Below are 21545 nucleotides of genomic sequence, written 5' to 3'. Positions count from 1 at the left end.
CTTTTGTGAAAAAACTGAACTGGCTAGAACTCTGGTCAGTGTTTATATAAAAAATATTTCCTGCTGATGAACTTTACTCTTGTTTGAATGCCATGTTTCAATAAGCAATGGGTTTTAAACCCAAGTTTTGGGTTAAGGGCTTAAAGACATCTGCAGCTCACTTGCCCAGGACTATTTTCCTTCCAGAAGACTGAAATGCCACACAGGGGGCACATTAGGGACGCAGTTAGGCTATTTGCCACATAACTCATACATTTCCACCTATTTCTTCTTTTTATATTGGAATATTATGTTGTATTAGACTGGAATTAACAAAGAGCTTCCCTTTTGGGAGAGAGGGTAACATTTCTTAGAAGCGGCTACCTAGAACATTGTGTTTGGAAGGATTTTGAGGCCATGTCTGTGCTAAGAGAGAAAACAGAGTGACTCATTAATGATTTCTGTCATGGTCATTGGGTGGCCTGAGTGCCCCACATTTGCAATCCCTGTATTAGACTCTGTCTGGCATCCTATGACATTTTGGACCTCTTGAGTCATGGAGATATCAATTGAGATTCCTGAATCATGCACCTGCTCATAGGCTCCTGTTATACCTAACTTCTCCATTTAACTGGGAAGTTATATGTACTATTCCTGTTCTTGTCTCCAGGCAGAATGCATTTCCTCTTTGTGAGCTGGAATATTTAGCAAGTTAACTCAGGATAATATTGTAGGCAATTTTATTTAGGGAGTGGAAAAAGATTTTCAATGGCCACATTTTGCCTCAGTGTCAGCCATCAGAGGGTCCGATGGACGGGGAATCGCAGGCTTGAGGAACTGGCCAAATGGTCAAGGCTTTTGGAAAGAGCTGCCCTGCAGGTACTTGTTTCCCACACCTGGAGAGGATGGAGGGACACCTTTAATTCTTTATCCAGGCTTCATGTTCTTTTGGTCTTTTGCTGCTGAAAAGTCTTGGGCTCAGATTTTTCAGGATGAGAAGAGCTAGAGTGCAGCCTTGATTTTTGGGGCTGTGAAAATTCAGTCTTTGGTAGAGGGCTGTTTTGGGGTGAGCTGGACTTCTCTGGGGGATTCCTGGGAGCACGGTGAGAATTTAGGGGAGGAGGGGCAATCAGAGCCTTCTGCTCTGGATTTGTTTGAGTCTCACACTCACAAGCTTGTTTAGTAATAAAGTTGTGATCTTGTCAAATATTTCCAAACAACCTTAGTGTGTAGATTCTTTTAAGCAGACGCTTTTGAGTATAGATAAAAATGAGACAATCCTGTTAAGCTATCCAGAGAAACCATGAACTGACAGCAAAATCAGATGGTATTCCTAAGTACACCTACCCATGATGCCCTTTCTGCCACTGGCAGTAGATTTTTTCATGTTTCCATAGGGACCCTGTATTCTGTTGCCATGGACCCCGACTTGGTTCAGAGGAATGTACCAGTAAATACTGGGAAAGATTCTTTGTCAACATACTGCAACAGCAGAAATTCCAATTTTCCCACACATCTATTGGAATCTAACTTATGTTTTCTGGTTTTGGTCATTGGTGTCTGCTAGTAGTGAAGACTGGATATCTGATAATCAATGCAGGGAACCTTTTTTTGCTTTATTGATTATAAATGCTTGCTCACTACTTAGGGTTTTATGGATAGAAATCATGAATTTAATAATGATACTGAAAACCACTATGAATTCAAGATAGCCTCCATCTAAACAGATGGAAATCTTGTCTGCTGCCTGTTTTTTCCTTAAGGAAGCCTGACTTTAGAGTCCCATGGAGACAGGGCCAAAGGGAAACAATGGAAAGCTTTACCTTATCTCTAGAAAATGAGTTTCTGCAATTTCAGTCTGTGTAGGACAGGTAGAATTTTTACAGTCCTAATAATGTATGCAGTCTCCTTACAGGGATAGATAATAGCTAATGTAAAAGCTCAGAACTGAGAAGCAATTGTTTATTGCACTGTGGTTCAAATATTGTTAGAGAAAACTAAAAGTAACTGAAAAATTACACTTTGATCTAAGTGACCAACCACAAAACATTAACAAGACCAGGTGATGACAGAACTTGCATTTTTTAATCTGGGATAGTACTTTTACAGGTAATCCAGTGGTAAACCTAGTACATCCCTCCAACCACACACACAGATGCTAAGAGGAGAGGGAGACTGATGCAGAGATACAGGCAATGCTCCATGAGCACTGTTCTTTTCTTAAGCTACAGTAATATCCCAAGTTCCAGATGTAGTTTTTTTCTTGATGAATAATTCTTAAAAAGATTTAAAGGAAATCATCTAGAGCTCCAAGAGAACTATCATATAGAAAAGCAGTCTTCTTAGCTAGGTCACAGAAGGCAGCATGATCTGAAGGTAGACCTCCCTGGCCAGCTGGGCTCATTGGAGGGGCAAAAGCTGTATGACAAGTCTAAAGATATGTCACCCAAACTGAGGTTTAAGCTTTAAAAACAACTGAGTTAATTTATTGAACTCAGCATGTAATTGAGGGACAGAAAAAGAAATGTGCTACCTCAAATGAAATCCATCTGTTGATCCAGGGAAGAGAATGGGTTTCCAGAAACTTGGACCCTGGGTATTATCTGTAGCTGCGTGCCCCAAGTGTGAGCTACTGAGTATTCTTCTTGAAGAATTCACTGTTGCATTATCCAGTAAAATTGGGAAATGCCTTGTGCTGGATCCCCTTTATCAAAAATTTATATTTGACATGTAAATTTTTATCGAAGACTTTGGGAATAATTGGAGTAAACGCATGTCTCAAACTTATTTGGCCATAAAATTCCCTACCTCTCCACCCCTCTTTTCTATTTCTTCTAAGAACATGATGGAACAAATAGTCTCCAGAGTCTACTTATTTGGGAAACAATGCTGTAAGGCATTTGGTTTGCTTTTATATAACCTTAGGCTGATAATCATAAATATTTAACTTTATCAGAGACTCTTTGGATCTTTATTTTCTTGTTTTTTTATCCAGCTTTATGGAGATATTATTGACATATAAGATTGCATAAGTTTAAGGTATACAATGTGATGATTTGATATACTTACACATTGCAAAATCATTACCATAATAGGGTTAGTTAACACCTCCTCCATCTTACATAATTACCACTTCTTTTTCTGTGGTGAGAATATTTAAAATTTACTCTCTTAACAGCTTTCAAGTATTGATATATAATACAATATTGTTATCTGTAGTCACCCTGCTGTACATTAGATCCCAAGAACTTATTCATCGTACAACTGGAAGTTTGTGCCCTTGGATAAACATCTCCCCATTTCCCTCACCCCCACCCCCTGACGCCCAGCCCTGGCAACCACCAGTCTACTCTCTGTTTCTATTAGTTCAGCTGTTCCAGATTCCACATATAAGTGATATCATACAGTATTTGTCTTTCTCTGTCTGACTTATTTCACTTAGAATAATGCCTTCACGGCCATCCACGTTGTCACAAGTGGCAGGATTTCCTTCTTTTTTATGGATGAATAATAGTTCATTGAATATGTGTGTGTGTATGTGTATATATATATATAAGCTTTAGATGTAGATATGTTGATTTGATACACTTATATGTTGCAAAATGATTACTACCATAGCGTTAGCTAACACCTCCATCCCATCACATAATTACCATTTCTTTTTTGTGGTGAGAACATTTAAGATCTATTCTCTTAGAAATTTTAATTATATTTTACAGTATCATTAGCTAAAATCACCATGCCATATTTCAGATCCCCAGCTTATAACTGGAAGTCTGCACCCTATGACTAACATCTCCCCTTTTCCTTACCCTTTAGCCTCTGGTAAACACCATTCTACTCTCTGTTTCTAGAGTTCAGCTTTTTTAGATTCCACATGTAAGTGATATCATACAGTATTTGTTTTCCTCTGCCTGATTTATTCTACTTAGCAAAATACCCCCAAGTTCCATCCAGGCTGTTACAAATGGCAAGATTTCTTGCTTTATCATAGCTGAATAATAGTTCATTGTATATGTGTGTGTGTGTGTGTATATATATATATATATATATATATATATATATATATATATATATAAAATCTCACATTTTCTTTATCTCCTCATCAGCCAAAGGACATTTGGATTATTTTCACATCTTGGCTATTATGAATGATGCTGCAATAAACAGGGGAGTGCAGATATCCCTTTGAGACACTGATTTTATTTCCTTTGGATATGTACCCAGAAATAGGATTGTGGAATCATATGGTAGTTCAATTTTTGATCTTTTGAGTAGCCTCCATACTGTTTTCCATAGTGGCTATATCAATTTTCATTCCCACTAACAGTGCATGAGGGTTCCCTTTTCTCTATATCCTCACCAACAATTGTTATCTCTTGTTTTTGATGATTGCCATTCTAACAGGTGTGAGGTGAGGTGATATCTCATTGTGGTTTTGATTTGCATTTTTCTGATGATTGGTGATGACAAGCACCTTTTCATGTACCTGTTGATGTGTGATCCTTTTTTATATTGTTGAATTCAGTTTGCTAGTATTTTGTTGAGGATTTTTGTATCTCTATTCATCAGAAATATTGGCCTGTAATTTTTTTTTTTTTTTTGTAGCGTCTTTGTCTGGTTTTGGCATCAGGGTAATTATGGCCTCGTAGAATGAGTTTGGGAGTTTTAGCATAGTTTGAGAAGGATGGGTATTAACTCTTCTTTATATTTTTGGTAACGTTTTCATGTGAAACTGTCCAGTCCTGGACTTTTGTTTGTTGGAAGTTTTTTGCTTACTGATTCAAATTCACTGCTACTAATTGATCTGCTCAGATTATCTACTTCTTGATTCAGTCTTGGAAGACTGTATATTTCTAGGAATGTTTCCATTTCTTCTAGGTTGTCCAATTAGTTGACATATAACTGTTTGCAGTATTCTCTTATGATTGTTTGCATTTCTGTGGTATCAGTTGTAATTTCTCCTTTCTCATTTTTTATTTTATTTATTTAGGTCCTCTCTCTCTCTTTCTTTTAATGAGGCTGACTAAAGGCTTATCAAATTTTTTAATCTTTTCAGAAAACCAGCTCTTGGCTTCATTGACTTTTTTCTATTATTTTGGGGACTATTTTATTTATTTCTGCTCTGATCTTTATTATTTCCTTTCTTCTGCTAACTTTGGGCTTTGTTCTTCTTTTTCTAATTCCTTAGTTAGGTTATTTATTTGAGATTGTTCTTATTTCTTGAGGTAGACCTGTATTGCTATAAACTTCCCTTAGAACTGCTGTTGCTGTGTCCCATAGATTTTGGAAAGTTGTGTTTTTATTTTCATTAGTCTCAAGGTATTTTCTGATTTCATCTTTGATCCATTTATTTTTTTAGTAGCATGTTGTATGATGTCCATGTATTTGTGTTTTTTCCCATTTTTCTTCTTGTAATTGATTTCTAGTTTCATTTATGTTGTGGTTGGAAAAGGTGCTTGATATAATTTCTATTCTAAATTTGTTGAGACTTGTTTTGTGACCTAGCATGTGATCTATCCTGGAGAACGTTCCATGTGCCCTTGAGAGAACGTGTATTCTGCTCTTTTTGGGTGGAATGTCCTGTAGCTATCTATTAAGTCCAGCTAGCCTAGTATGTCATTAAGGCCACTGTCTTCTTATTGATTTTCTGTCTGGATGTTCTTTCCATTGATGTGAGTGGGGTGTTAAAGTCCCCTAGTCCCCCCAAGTTGATTTGTACATATAAGTGATATTATATAATATTTGTCTCTGTCTGACTTACTTCACTTAGTATGATCATCTCTAGTTACATCTATGTTGCCGCAAATGGCATTATTTTATTCTTTTTTATGACTGAGTAATATTCTATTGTATATGTATTCCACATCTTCTTTATCCATTCATCTGTCAATGGACATTTAGGTTGCTTCCATGTCTTGGCTATTGTAAATAGTGCTGCTGTGAACATTGGGTTGCATGTATCTTTTTGATTTAGAGTTTTCATCTTTTCTACATATATGTCCAGGAGTGAGATTAGTAGATCATATGGTAACTCTATTTTTAGTTTTTTAAGGAACCTCCATACTGTTTTCCATAGTGGCTGCACTGTTTCCCACTAACAGTGTAGGAGGGTTCCCTTTTCTCCACACCCTCTCCAGCATTTATTATTTGTAGACTTTTTGATGATGGCCATTCTGACCAGTGTGAGATGATACCTCATTGTAGTTTTGGTTTGCATTTCTCTAATAATTTGCAATGTTGAGCATCTTTTCATTGCATACATCTTTTGTATCCATTCATCTATTGGTGGGCATTTGGCTTGTTTTCATATCTTAGCTAATGTGAATAATGCTGCAATAAACAAGGGAGTGTGTATATCTTGTTGACATTCTGTTTGTATCAGAATATTCTAAATTTGACTATATACTTACCTTTACCAGCATGTTGTGTATTTTCATATTTTTATGTTAATTAGCATCCTTTTATTTCAGCTTGAAGAACTTCTTTTAGCATTTCTTAAAGGCAGTTATGGTGGTGATGAAGTCCCTCAGCTTTTGTTTGTCTGGAAGAGTTTTTATTTCTCCTGCATTTTGAAGGGCAACTTCACTGGATAGAGTGTTCTTGCTTGGCAGTTGTTCTCTTTCAAAACTTTAAATGCATCATTCCATTATCTCCAGGCCTCTAAGGTTTCTGCTGAGAAATCTGCCCTTAGTTTTATGAGGGCTCCCTTGTAAGTCACAAGCTTCTTTTCTCCTGCTGCTTTTAAGATTCTCTCTTTGTCTTCAATTTTTGACAACCTTATTATAGTGTGTCTTAGAGAAGATCTCTTTAAGTTAAATTTGTTTGGTGACTTATGAGGGTAATGTACTTAAATATCCAAGTCTCTCTCACATTTGGGAAGTTCTCAGCCATTATTTATTTAAATAAGCTTTCTGCCTCCTTTTCCCTCTCTTTTCTTTCACGACTTGCTGTTGACTTCCTTTATGGTACCCCATGGTTTATATATGCTTTCTTCACTCTTTTTTATTCTGTTTTTCTTTGTTCTCCTCTGACAGGATAATATTAAAATATCTGTCTTCCTCTTCACAGATTCTTTTCTCTGTTTGATAAATTCTTCTGTTGATGCTCTTTATTGCATTTTTCATTTCATTCATTATATTCTTCAGATCGAGAATTTGTTTGGTTCTCTTTTATGATTTCTATCTCTTTGTTAAAATTCTTGTATTGTTTGTGTATTATATTCCTGATCTTATTGAATTGTCCTCCTGCATTTTCTTGTAGCTTATTGAAATCCCTTTTGAAAAAGCTATTTTGAATGCTTTATTGGGTAAATCGCAGATCTCCATGTCTTTGATGTTGGTTACTGGAGGATTATTGTGCTCCTTTGGTGGTGTCATGTTTCCTTGATAGTTAATGTTCCTTGGATTCTTTCGTTTCTGTTTCCACATTTTCAGGAGCAGTCACCTCCTCAGTCTTTACTGACTGACTTTGGCAGGTAAAATATCTTCTGTCAGCTCTGCTAGGGATTCTGAGGCTTTTTCAGACCTTCTATTGATATGCCTGCTCCATGCTTCTTGCTCCCTCTTGTATGAGAATTCTCAAACTTGTATGCCTTCTCTACATCCTGCAATGCACCAGGCCGGGTACTAACAGCCTGCCTTTTGCCTTCCTAAGGGCAGAGCTAAAACTCAAGTTGGTGGTCTCTCCCCAGTCTGCAGATCGGGACCAGCTTTCTTCATGTGTTCAGTAGCAATTTGCCAAAGCTCATTCTCACCACTGCTGGGAGCATGAACAGAAAGCTGGACAAAAAATAGGGGGTGGTGTTGAGTGAGGTACACTGAGCACTGGGAATGCCCATGGCCAGTTGGGGGTATCCACAGGCTAGACATCCCCTCTGGCTCATGGGTGGGCTCATGGGTGTGACACAGGTAGTAGGATCCACATTCCTTTAATGCCCTCTGAGATTTCTATCTGTTTCTCTCCCAGACTCTTCCCTCCCCCGAGTCATGCAGCTCACGACTCCATACTGTGGATGTGGACAGGGAGAAAGAGGCCTCTTTGGCAAAGTCCTACACAGCTGGGGAAGCTGTTCACTCACTCACATGCACTAGCTTTCCCCCACATGAGACATCACAGGCCGAGAAGGACTCTCTCGGCACGAGCTATGCTGCCTTGGTAGGAGGGGTAATGTGTATAAAGTCTAACTGTTCCTCTTACCTTCTCCAGTGTGTACAAACTTGTCTTTTTTTGCTCCAGTGACATGCTGGAGCTTCTCTGCTGGAAACCTGTACTTCTACAAAGGCTCTCTCATCCATGGGTGATTGTCTAAGACATTGTTCTCCAGGGGCTTCTGGGCCATGGCCAAGATAGACTGGAGACACTTCACGGGCCACTCAGTGTCCACAGCTGGGACTGAGATCTGTATGCCTATTACCTGATGCACAGGTGGGTGAGGCTGCTTCTGGGTCCCTTAGTGTATGGTGCCGGATTCCATAGCTCCCACAAAGGCACTTTTATCTATGGGTGAGTGCTGAATTATTGTTCTCGAGGAGGGATACCGTGATAGATATGTCAGGCATGTTGGCTGTGTCACTCTAATTTCTTCTAAGGACAGTGATGTCTGTTTTAACAACTGAAAAAAGGGAAATATTTAGTTCAGTCATGACAGAATATAGCAGGCACTTCCTGCCGTTCATCATTGCATAGATGATGTACCTGTTTACTATCTACATCAATTGGTACAGCATTGGCTGGGCCTCTCCTCCAAGTATTGAGCTATTAGTAACAGCTATTTCGTGGCAAACAGGTGTTTACCAGAAGTGATGTCAATGAGTTAATGCATATGAAGCAGACCTTGATATTAAATTCAAAATAGCTGTATAAATGATTGGCAGCGGTTACGGGGCTAAATACCAAAATTAAGAGAAAAGGACAGTTATGTGTAAAATGTGATCTGTCAACGAACTTAAAAGCTTTTTATTCTGAACATTTCAGGACCTTCACTGATTTTTTTATAAAGCAGGCCAATAGTCTTTGCTGGAGGTGGCAAACTAGCAGGCTGGATGATTTGCTACACAATCATGTTTTGTTTGGTCTACGTAGTATTTACATGTAAAGAACTTTTAACATAAAACCTAGGACTTTCATCTTCCACAGAAAAATCAGCATATTGGTAACACTGGCTTGACATTCTTATGTGGCTATAGGCAGGAGATACTGAAGGGGAGCCTACCCTTTTATTTATTTTTAATTAAGGTGTAATTGACATATAGTATTACATTAGTTTCAGGGGTACTGCATAATGATTCAGTAATGCATAATGATTTGTACATACTGTGAAATGGTCACCACAATAAGTCTAGTTAACGCTTGTCACCATACATAGTTACAAAATGTTTTTTTCTTGTGATGAGGACTTTTATGATCTATTCTCTTAGCAACTTTCAAATATGCAATACAGGATTATTAACTATAGTCACCATCCTGTACATTACATTCCCATGACTTATTTATTTTATAACTGGAAGTTTGTACGTTTGACACCCTGGAGCTGCCCTTTTTAGATGAGCACATGCTCTCTGAGTTTCCCAGACCTTACCTGACCTACTTACTCTTCTCATTGATCCCCACTGGCTCCTGCAGGCATTTGAGTTTGTGTTCCCTGGTTTTTATGAGGCATTCTAGTAGCAAAGTTTCTGCTGCCAGCTTTCTCTTAGACGTTTGGTCCTCCCCTTTTTGAAGAAATTCTGCCACTTAATTTATACATTTGGTTTAAGGCTTTCATACTGAAATGCAAATGTCCCTGACGAAGGAAATAACCCCTTAGCTGTTATAACTAGCTGTTGATTCTTGGGTATGAGGACTCTGTTTATTCTCAAGCTAGCATAGACAGGGAAGGAGAGCAGAAAGAACATTAGGGCACCAGAGTCCAAAAGGAAATGTCCAGGGACCACCACCTAGGAGGGAGGAGGGGCGGGTATACTGAATGGGAAAAGTGGTAACTATGACCGTCACTGCCCTCTTCACTTTCCCTAGGACTGGCCTTTACTATTAACATGCGATTCAGACGTACTGGATAGCTGGAAGCAAAGTGTCTAGAAACAAGTATCAGCAAGATGAAATAGGGCAGATGAGGAAATGCCATGGGGTACAAAACATGCTGTGGGAAAGAATATTTGTCAAAGAATTCCATGGCTCCATAGAGAGTGGTCGGGCCAAGAGGAATGCCAGTCAAAAAACAGAAGAGCCTGGTATGGCACTTCCTGTAGAATTGCCATGCTTTCCTAGTAGACATAAACATGACAGGACTGGGAGGGAAATAATTTGTTGCAAATGAAGGTACCTTCCTTCTGGTTTCTTCTCTAAACTGTCCGCTGATGATTTTGAAATCCTTCTCAAATTGAATCAGTTTTCAGTCGTATCAACAGACCAGTTGTAGGCTGAGTTGCTAGGAATTTGTGCTTAGGAAAATTAGAGTTTATTCCAGTACTCCTTAACTTTTTGAAACTGTGGTCTATTAGGATCATGTTACTAATGTTACTTAAATCTGATTTAACTTAAAGAGACACAATGTGGGAGTTGTGGCCAGAATAGATAATGCCTGTGTATGTGTGGAATTAAGCTGAAAACTCTTTCCATTTTTAAATAAATGAATAGGATTATGTGCTCCACAGTTGGTATTACAATCCCTTGTGTGGAATCCATTACAATAGTCAATTTTAACACAAACTTTTTTTTCCTGTGTATGTCATTTTTTTTGTAGAGGAAAAGCTTAGCGTAGAACTTTGCATTGTGAGTTTGTAGTATTAGCATTTCCTCAAGTAAATGTCGTGGAAGGCTCTAAAGCCAATATCTTCATAAACATTTGGAGAGCCCACCCACCAATGACCAGACTCTTACTGAAATTGCAAAGTGTGTTCAGTGTTAGCTCAGATTTTTTTTAATATGTCTTATTTGTGTAGAGAGAGGTCTCTGACCCTTGGTGGAAGTTCTCACATTCTACCTTTCTTTTTTTTTTTTTTTTTTTTTTTTTTTTTGTGGTACGTGGGCCTCTCACCGTTGTGGCCTCTCCCGTTGCGGAGCACAGGCTCCGGATGCGCAGGCCCAGCAGCCATGGCTCACGGGCCCAGCCGCTCCGCGGCATGTGGGATCCTCCCGGACCGGGGCACAAACCTGTGTCCCCTGCATCGGCAGGCGGACTCGCAACCACTGCGCCACCAGGGAAGCCCTACCTTTCTTTTTTTAAAATAACTTTACTGAGGTAAAATTGACATAAAATATGCTGCACAGATTTAAGTGTACAATTTGATAGGTACTGACATATGTCTACAACAATGAAATCATCATGTCAATCATGATAGTGAACTTGTTCATCACATACAGATATTTGCTCACATCCCTTTGTAATTCCTCCCAGCCATTCCTACCTGCATCCCTCACCCCCTGGTAACCACTGATCTGCTTTCAGTAACTTCAGGTTAGTTTGCATTTGCTAGAGCTTTATACAAATGGAATCACAGTGTGTTCTCTTTTATGTCTGGTCTCTTTCACTCAGCATAATCACTTTTGGATTCATCCATATTGTCATGTGTATCATTGATTCATTCCTTTTTATGGCTGAGTAGTATTCTGTTGTGTAGATATACCATAACTTATTTATTCTTTCATCTGTTTATGGACACTTGTATTATTTCCAGATTTTGGCAACTACAAATAAAGCTGCTCTGAGAACTTGTGTACAAGTCTTTGTATGGACTTATGCTTTTATTTCTTTTGGGTAATACCTAGGAGTGGGATAGCTGAATCATTTGGTACTTGTACATAGTGTTTAGAGATGCTTTATTTGTAATAGCCCAACACTGGAAGTAATCCAAATGTCCATAAACAATTTAAGAAACTGACAAAATTTTCCACAGTAGTCATCCACTAGCAATGTATGAGAGTTCCAGTTCCTCTAATCCTCACCAATACTTGTCACAATCAGTCTTTAATTTCAGTCATTTGAATAGATGTGTAATATTTTCTTATTGCAGTTTTAATTCATACTGTTCCAGTGACTAATGATATTTAGTCATTAATGAGCATCTTTTCATGAGCTTATGTGCCATTAGTACATCTTCTTTGGTGAAGTGTGCAAATCTGTTGCCTATTTATTTATTGGTAATTGAGCTGTTTATCTTCTTATTTAGTATTTTTGTATATTCTGAATACAAGTTCTTTATCAGCTAATTTTTTTAATAAATATTTCTTCCATTCTGTGACTTATCTTTTCATTCTCTTAATAGTATTTTTTGAAGAGCAGAAGTTTTTAATTTTGATGGATAAATTTATTAATTTGTTCTTTTGGAAGTTGTATTTTTTGGTGGCATATCTAAGAAATCTTTGCCCAGCTCAAGGTCACAAAGGTTTTCTCCTATATTTTTTTCTATAGGTTGTATACTTTTAGGTTTTATGTTTAGGTTTATGATTCATTTTGAGTTAATATTTGTATATGGTGCAAAATTATATATCTATATTTATTTATTTGCCTATGGATATCCAAATTTTCCAGCATTGTTGAAAAGACTGTTCTTTCTTCACTGAATTGCTTTTTGGCCTCTATCAAAGTATAATTGTCCATACATGTTTAGATTTATTTCTGGACTCTCTATTCCATTCCATTGATCTATTTGTCTATATTTACATCAATATCACACTGTCCTGATTACTGTAGTTTTTAAGTCTTTAAATCAAGTAGTATTAGCCTTTATCTTTTTCAAAGTTATTTTGGCTATGTAGGTACTTTGTATTTACATATGAATTTTTAAATCTGGTTGTCAATTTCAACCAAAGAAGCTGCTGGGATTTGGACTGGTATTGCATTGAATCTGTTGATCTATTTGGGAGAAAATTGATCTTAACAGTAGTGAGTCATCTGATTCATAAATAATGTCTCTCTCTCTATTTAGAATATCCCATATATTCTGCTGTTGTTGGGTGGAGTGTTCTGTAAATGTCAAATGGGTCACCTTTTGCTGATAGTTTTGTTTAATTCTTTAATTTCTCTCAGCAATGTTGCTAGTTCTTAGCGTATAGGTCTTTCACATCTGTAGTCAGATTTATCCCTAAGTTTTTCATATTTTTGGTGTTATTATGAATGGCTTTTAAAATTTCAATTGCTGGGCTTACCTGATGGCTCAGTGGTTGAGAGTTCACCTGCCAATGCAGGGGACACGGGTTCGTGCCCCGGTCTGGGAAGATCCAGCCACAAGCCGTGGAGTGGCTGGGCCTGTGAGCCATGGCCGCTGGGCCTGCATGTCTGGAGCCTGTGCTCCGCAACTGGAGAGGCCACAACAGTGAGAGGCCCGCGTACCGCAAAAAAAAAAAAAAGAAAATTTCAATTGCTGATTGTTTCTTGCCAGTATATAGAGGTATAATTAAGTTTTTTATATTGGTTTTTATCTGCAAACTTGTTAAACTCTCATTATTTTAGTAGCTTTTTTTGTAGATTTCCAGCAGACTTTCTATACATATATACATATATTTCAATAATCTATAACTAAAGTCAATTTTACTTCTTCCTACCCAGTCTGGATGTCTTTTACTTCTTTTTTCTTGCATTATTACCTTGCTAGAACCTTCAGTACAATGCTGAATAGAAATTATAAGAGTAGACATCCTTGTCTTGTTCCTAATCTAGGGGGTCAAGAGAATTTTTTTCAGGAATGGATGTTGGATTTTGCCAAGTGCTTTTTGGACATTTCTTGAGATAATTATTTTCTGCTATTATATATATATATATATATATATATATATATTTCAATTTAGGAACTGACTCACCAGAAAGATCTTCCAAAGGGGCAGTGTATGTTAGGAATCGTGTTTGGCTGTGATAAGTAGATATCTGAAAAATATATAGGGGAATTTTTAATTTTTATGTAATGAAAAGTCTGGAAGTGAGTGGTTTATGGCATTTATTCATCCATGCAAGAAATTCAGAGCAAAGTGTTCCATGATTCCCTGGGCCCTTCCCTCAGATCTGCAGATTCAGCCTTTTTGTCTACACACCTGTCATCAGGAAGAAGAAAGAGATGGGGGATTGCTCTTACCATTGATCTCTCACCCTATACTGTTTCCACATGGACACATCAATCCAGAAAGAGGGATGGAAATGTGGTTTCTTGCTGGTCACACCATTGTCCCTGGTGAAAGCGGCATTCTGTTAATAAAGGTGGAAGGAAGACTAGACATTAGGTATACAATTAGAGATGTCTGCCAGTTAGAGATGTCTGCCAAAAAGAGTGATTACTGCTGGTAATCACTCTTTGTACTTGTCCTTCACATGCATGAAAGCTCCATCAAGAATAGAAGGAAAGGAATTTTAGATATGGATTTTTAAAAATACATTTGCCAAGTGCAACTTTCTAGACTTCCAGTGTTTTCTCACTCTCCATGACTGATCAACAGTCTATGCACATCACATATATGGACCACTGGTGGCTGTTGGGTGAGAGCCCCTGACCCTATGCAGTGGGTTTTGTAACCTTGGGGATGGGATGAAAAGAGGATGGAGTATGAGGCAGCTGCTTTTGGCACCTCTTTCCTGCAGCTTTATTACAAAGGTGTCTACTTCCTCAGCTCAGATGTTCTCTCTTTCCTGAGACCCTCCTTGATCTCACTCTAGTTGGAATCAATTGCTCCCTTTCCTCAGCTGCCACAGTATTTTTATGATGACTTTTTGAGATGTAATTCACATACCATACAATTCAACTATTTAATGTGTATAATTCAGTGGGGTTTTTAAAGCATATTTACAGAGTTGTACAATCAGCACACAATCAACTTTATAGTATTTTCATTTCCTCAATAAAACCCTGTATCCATTAGCCATCACCCCACATTCACCCACAGTCCCTCCCAGCCCTAGACAACCACTAATATACTTTCTGTCTCTATAGTTTTGCCTATTTAGACTTTTCATATAAATGGAATTGTTGAATATGGTTCAGAGTATTTGTTCATAATTCTGTATTACATCTGCATTCTGCTCTGCAGTTAGGTTTTGTGGAGCCTATATTTGACCTCCTCTGCAGACTAAGAGTTCCCAGTCTGCCATCTTTGTATCCATAGTAGTGCCTAGTAATGTGCCTGCTACCTCAGTAAATATTAAATTGAAGGAAAAGGGAATTCTCTTCCTTTTTATAAACAAACACAATAAGGTAGGCTACAATGTAATGTCTGCAAATATGAAAACACAATGATTCCTGTCTGTAGTGAATACTGTAGTAGCAATTAGATTTTTGTAAAGACTTTGCATGTAATTGGCCTCAAACAAAAGTATGTAGTGGGTAAAGTTTATCTTAGGAGTCAACTCTCTGTTTTCTTTCTCTTCCTCATTTGAATCTTCTAACTCCCGACTCGCAGTTGTCCAGTACACCTGCCCTAATATCTGACCCAGCACAGCTACTACCATCCTTTTCCCTCCTGCCTCCCCACTGCCATCAAAACTCATCAGAAGTTTTGGTCCACTGGAATTCAGGCACCTGGGTTCACTCCTACTTCTGCCTCTAATGCCAGCTTCAAATATTGGGAAAATCATTCCATTTTCCCAGTCCCCATTTTCTTGCCTGAAAAATGCGGAAATGACGTTCAGTAAAGGAACCTTTAACTCTAAAAATCTATGTTCCTCTGTAGCAACCCCGAATAAAAAAATGAGCAAAAATAAGATTTGTCGCTTATGCTCTTTATTCATGACATCAAGATAAAAGACCCTTCTGGGGAAAGATGGATTAGGTGGAAGGTGTGTGTTTCTATTGGACAGTTATTTTCAAGAGATACTTTGATCATGGAAACATTTTTCAAATTAACTTAAATGCATTGATTATAATATATCCTCTAGGACACAGGTAGGTACTGTGTTTAGAGATACAACTGGTTTAAAGGAGTCTTCAGTCTGCCCACTTTTACTTTCACCTTTCTGCCGTACTCTAGGTGTAAATCCAAAGGGAAATGTGTATGGCAGAAGAGAAAACTATTGAGTATAGTTAGTAGGTCTCAGTATTAAAGGCAAATATTTACAAGTGAAAGAGGAATGAGATCCATGTCACTGGTAATGGGATTTAAATGGATTTAGGAGCTAAGGCTGAAATAGGAGCCTAATTAGAGAAGATTCCAGGGTCATTGGGTCAGTCCTCACCTGTGCATCAGGCAGACAGGCTGTCCACAGCTTTCAATTCATAGTTGTGGCATGTTCTTCTCATCAGTGTCTCTTGCCCCCCAGTTCTTGAGGGAGAAGATGCCTTGGCTGCTCTTTGCAACTTGATGTGTCTGCAGCGGTGTACCAAGTATGGTCCACATATTCAGCTTACATCTGGTCTCTGTAAAAGATTACTGAAAACTCAGAATGTGATATTAATGATTTTCTTAAAGAGAGATGTGAAAAAGAATCATATTGGATAGATTGTCTTTGCTAGCATTTTCCTGATTTTAATTGCCCTTTTAAAAATAAGAATAGGATAGGGAATAAAATGACAGTTTCCATGGATGAGAAAGCCATACTTAGGATAGTTCTTTTGTGCTTATCCTTGAAATCTAAGCTATTGAACATTTGCTACAGGAGACCTCTGTTCCCTTTCTCGTTTCCAGCTGACTTTGGAATTTTCTATATGACACATTCATGTCTTTAACCCACCTTGGGTTCTCACGTGGAGTTTGTTAGTCATAAAACTCAGCACCCAGAGTAGGTGGCATTTGAGGCTAAAAGAGGAAAGATGAAGCTAGGGTAGGGATCTAGCTCAGTCAGTTTCCTAGAGGCAGGCTCTGTGTTTGTCACCACATATGCCATGGTTAGTGTTACTGCAATTTGGAGAGTTGGGACATCAGAGAACACAGAGTTTTCTAGCTTGTTCTCTTCTCCTCTGTTTTCTCTCTTGCTCCCCCTGGTCTTGTGGGTGCTTGGTGAGAGCTGCTGCTAAATGTGGAGAGTCCCAAGCTGTGGGATAGGGCATGGAACAGAGATGGCACTTGTGTGACAGTCTAATGTCATGTGGAGATTCTGCACCACAGCAGGAGAATTTTGTGTTCTTTCCTTTGAGAATCCGTACCAATAATACTTTCCATTACTTAGATCATTATTTGACTTTAGGCTTCAATGCTTCAAGTTGATTCCTTTGACTCTAGCTTTAATTAAGAAAAAAAATTCATTAGGAAAGCAGATTGCCCCTTCCAATTCCTAATTAACTTACAGACTAATTTGTTTTCTGCTAACTATCTATTTACGTTTTGCTTCAGACTTTAGCCAAATGTTATTATTTCAAGGTTTTCATAGAAATAATCTAGATTTTAAAATTACCATGATAGGATTTTTTTCCATCTATTACAGTTGACTGGACTTCTTTGTGTTTATTTCATAAAACACAAAGTTCATATCATCAAGAATCAAACATGAGAGTATTCGTATGATTATTCAACAATCTCAAAGCATTTTGAAGCAGATGTTCTTTGATTTTTACATATAGAAATTCACTTAATATCCTTTTTTGTAATCAACAAAACAAGAGTAACAAAAAAACAATCGATTGGTATCCAAGCATAAGCAATTCTGATTCCTAATCTTCTGGGACCCAGGTTTAGCTTATCATGCATTTCTTTACCCATTTTAGTAAAGGCTATCTTGATATTGGAGGAAAGGTTCTAGACCTGTTTGCTCTGTCTTACTTTTCTTTCTGGTTGATTCAGGTGGGTACAGTGGAAATCTTTTGGGGTTACTCAGGGGCTAAGAGCCAACACAACTACAACTAAAACCACAGTTTAATCTGCATTCTGTGTAGTGACTGTGCATATCAAGGAAGTATTTTAGGGGAGAGAAACGTGTAGTAAAAGAAGGGGAAAAGGAAGATAAGGAGTGAGAAAATGAAAGGAGACAGAAAAAAGGGGAGGAGCAAACTGAGACCTTCCCATGGAACAACCCCCAAAACCTTCCTCTCCTGGCCACCCGCTCTTTGTAGATAGGAAACCCCAGGTAGCTGTCATCCAATCCAGTGTCCTGGGAACCCAGAGATTTTCCAAGTTTCAAATAGTGGAACTGATTTTTCTGTCAAATGAAATTATGTGTAGATGCCTAAGATATAAAGACAAAGTAGTGTTTTATTAATATAGATACACCTTATAAGTTAACATTTATAACATTTCCTTAGTGTAAAATTAATGGGTGAGGCCAACAAGAATATTTTAAATAAACACAAAAATTTGAAATTTGAGGATATGAATGATACTTCTTTTCATCAACCATCATATCCAATTTCTGTGTTTTCTTTTCTTTCTTTTTTTTTTTTTGCGGTACGCGGGCCTCTTACTGCTGTGGCCTCTCCCGCTGCGGAGCACAGGTTCCGGACGCGCAGGCTCAGTGGCCATGGCTCACGGGCCCAGCCGCTCCGCGGCATGTGGGATCTTCCCGGACCGGGGCACGAACCCGCGTCCCCTGCATCGGCAGGCAGACTCTCAACCACTGAGCCATCAGGGAAGCCCTCTGTGTTTTCTTTTAGATGCACACTATCAGAAAACTCTGGTTTCATATTAGAGATCTAGTATCTGATTTTTAAAACTTCTCAAAATGTACAAACAGAATTTTAAATAGTTTTAGTATCTTGATGCAGGATAAATTGGGAATTTGATGTCTGAAGGCTGATCACTAACAGTATGTTGCAAGCATAGATGCCATTAGTACATAAGACAAGTTAGACCAAGCACGGTCAAATTTACATATTTACAATGGGTACCAGCACTCTCTGTAAGATGGGGGTGTCCTGGCTACCATAAAACAGTGTGATACAGGATTCAGAACATGCCCTACATTCACAGCCCCAGCTGCTCCGCGGCATGTGGGATCTTCCCGGACCGGGGCACGAACCCATGTCCCCTGCATCGGCAGGCAGACTCTCAACCACTGAGCCATCAGGGAAGCCCTCTGTGTTTTCTTTTAGATGCACACTATCAGAAAACTCTGGTTTCATATTAGAGATCTAGTATCTGATTTTTAAAACTTCTCAAAATGTACAAACAGAATTTTAAATAGTTTTAGTATCTTGATGCAGGATAAATTGGGAATTTGATGTCTGAAGGCTGATCACTAACAGTATGTTGCAAGCATAGATGCCATTAGTACATAAGACAAGTTAGACCAAGCACGGTCAAATTTACATATTTACAATGGGTACCAGCACTCTCTGTAAGATGGGGGTGTCCTGGCTACCATAAAACAGTGTGATACAGGATTCAGAACATGCCCTACACAATTAGAACTGGGCCTTCTGTGGCATTTAGTTGAACCTTGCATACTCTAGTTATGTTATTTTGCTGGCTTATACATGTATAGCTAAATGTTAAGAAATAACAGTACAGAGCTATGGCCTTTTGAATGAATGACCCATCTGCAATATCAAACATGCATAGAAATGGCTGGAGGCACTGAACCCTGAGATTAGCACATGTTGACTTAACCTGGCAGCAGAAGTCAACATGTTGTAGGGCAGTTTGTTCATATGTTACAGGCAGATTTTGCTACTCATTATAATTAAATACGTAATTGTATCAAGTATTATGAGGTTGCTAAGCATCTCCTTGGAGGTCTAGTGTCAAAATCTCTAGCTCATCTGGCCTGATACCCCTCACCAAATTGCCTGGATGCTAAAGAATTATTCTAGTAATAGGACGTAAACGTGTATTTCCTGAAATTTTGGTCATTTCATTTTGTTGCAGTGTCCTCATCAGGTGACCTACCTGATAGTTTCTTTCTTATAACACATTTATATCTTTCATTAGAAGATTCCCAGCTAATTCTCAGAATAAAGTCCTGACACCTTAGTTTGGTTTTCAAAGTGTCTCTCTCTTTCCAAAGCTATTGCTCCAAACACTGCACCCTAACAGATCTTCTCATTTCCATTTGTTTTTCTTTCTACTGCTTGCTTTTTCTTTCTCTTCATCTAAAATGCCTTTCATTTATATCTCTTCATGTCTAAATCTTTTTGATAAAAACCTTAGAAGTGATTATCACTTTTGGTCCAGCAATATATATATTACATATGTATATCCTATACTATATATACATACAACATATATAAATATATACACACAACATATATAAATATATATACACAATATAGACTTATACACAGTATATAAATCACACAAAAGAATATTTAATGACATAGAAAGATTTTTTTCTCATTAAGTGGGAAGGCAAATTGAAAAATATTATGATTCTCTTTTTCTTTTCCTTAAGAGAGAGGTTTATTTTGCTTATTGGTATTTTATGTTTGGACAGTAGACCTGTTTTACTTTTGTAATAAGACATGAATTAATAAAACTTACCTCTAAAGCATAGGATACCTTATCCCATCCTTAAATGAAATTCTGGAACATCTGAAATCCAAACTCTTCCAAGTTGTTCTCACAATTACTCATATATCCAGGTATTTTAAAGAAGATTTAACCAACCTGAGTGGCACTAATGTTGAGGATAATGCTGATGTGCGACACAGCATATTTCTGATCCGTTTCTATCCGCCCACTGAGCTTTCCTTTGGAAATCATCAGACTAATCATCCACTCATGTTTGCAACGATACCCCTTATTTTCATGGGTTGGGTCACACCAGTGATATTCACTAACAAAAGAGGAATTGAGATTTACTATTTCCTAAAGACCTGGGTGACATTTTTCGAATATTCTCCTCAACAGAAAAAGGGCATCTAAGTCTGCTGTGTCATGGTTGTGAATAACATGTGCACAAAGAAATTTGACTGTTGTTTCCAGTGAAGGTATTGTGTAAAGGGAATACCTTTCAGACTACTCTTGTCGCCCTGGAGTCCTGAGATCTTGCTTTGTGGTTTGTTTGTGCATCCATATACGCTCCTCCTGAAACAAAGAGGATATATTTGGTAGTCACTGGTAGTTTTTTTAAAAAGTGGATTAGGCAATTTTCCTTGAAACTTCTTTGCTAATTTAGCATGAAGTAGAATTATATAGTAGAAATGAAGGAATTTATTTGGAGGTATCAAAATAAGAAGGGGAATTGTTTGGTTACACAGAGGACTGTAAGAGGGCTGAGGAACGGATTGAAGAAAATTATCAAGCATGCATGTTGTTTTTAAGTGATACTTGAGACTGAGATGTGAAACAGCTGTGTTGTTGGGTTTTTTTTTCTTGTGCCAACTTTCCTTATTTGATTGATTTTTCTCTCTGACAGCCCATTGTGCTGATAAATGTGTCCATGGTCGCTGCATTGCTCCAAACACCTGTCAGTGTGAGCCTGGCTGGGGTGGGACCAACTGCTCCAGTGGTAAGTTTCCACCTGCTGTTGTCTGTCTCCGGATGTTTTTGCTGTATGGGCCTCTTGTCTGCAGATTACATGAGCCACAGGTTTCCCTCTTCATCCCAATGCAGAATGTGGTGTAGATTCCCAGTCCAACTCACGAATACTGTTTCTTTTAAATCTCTACATGTATTATACACAGAACTGTTATGAATAGAGTATAAAGAAAGGTACTTGGAAAGAAGATTTCAATCATCTGATTCTGGTACTTCTGTGAATATCAATGCATTTTCCA

General features: G+C 38.1%; 1 protein-coding gene across 1 annotated transcript in view; it reads left to right on the top strand.

Moving 5' to 3' along the window:
* The window catches only part of MEGF10 (multiple EGF like domains 10), a 346338-nt gene that overhangs the window by 241908 nt on the left and 82885 nt on the right, over positions 1-21545 (top strand). The window contains exon 7 of the mRNA XM_024757156.1: positions 21185-21277. Within this exon, the coding sequence (XP_024612924.1) occupies positions 21185-21277 (93 nt within the window). The remainder of the gene's footprint in view (positions 1-21184; positions 21278-21545) is intronic.

The sequence above is a fragment of the Neophocaena asiaeorientalis genome, unplaced genomic scaffold (assembly GCF_003031525.2).
Source record: "Neophocaena asiaeorientalis asiaeorientalis breed wild unplaced genomic scaffold, Neophocaena_asiaeorientalis_V1.1 scaffold149, whole genome shotgun sequence".
Lineage (NCBI taxonomy): Eukaryota > Metazoa > Chordata > Mammalia > Artiodactyla > Phocoenidae > Neophocaena > Neophocaena asiaeorientalis.
The sequence above is the reverse complement of the archived record's forward strand: the minus strand, read 5'-3'. Positions and strand labels throughout refer to the sequence as shown.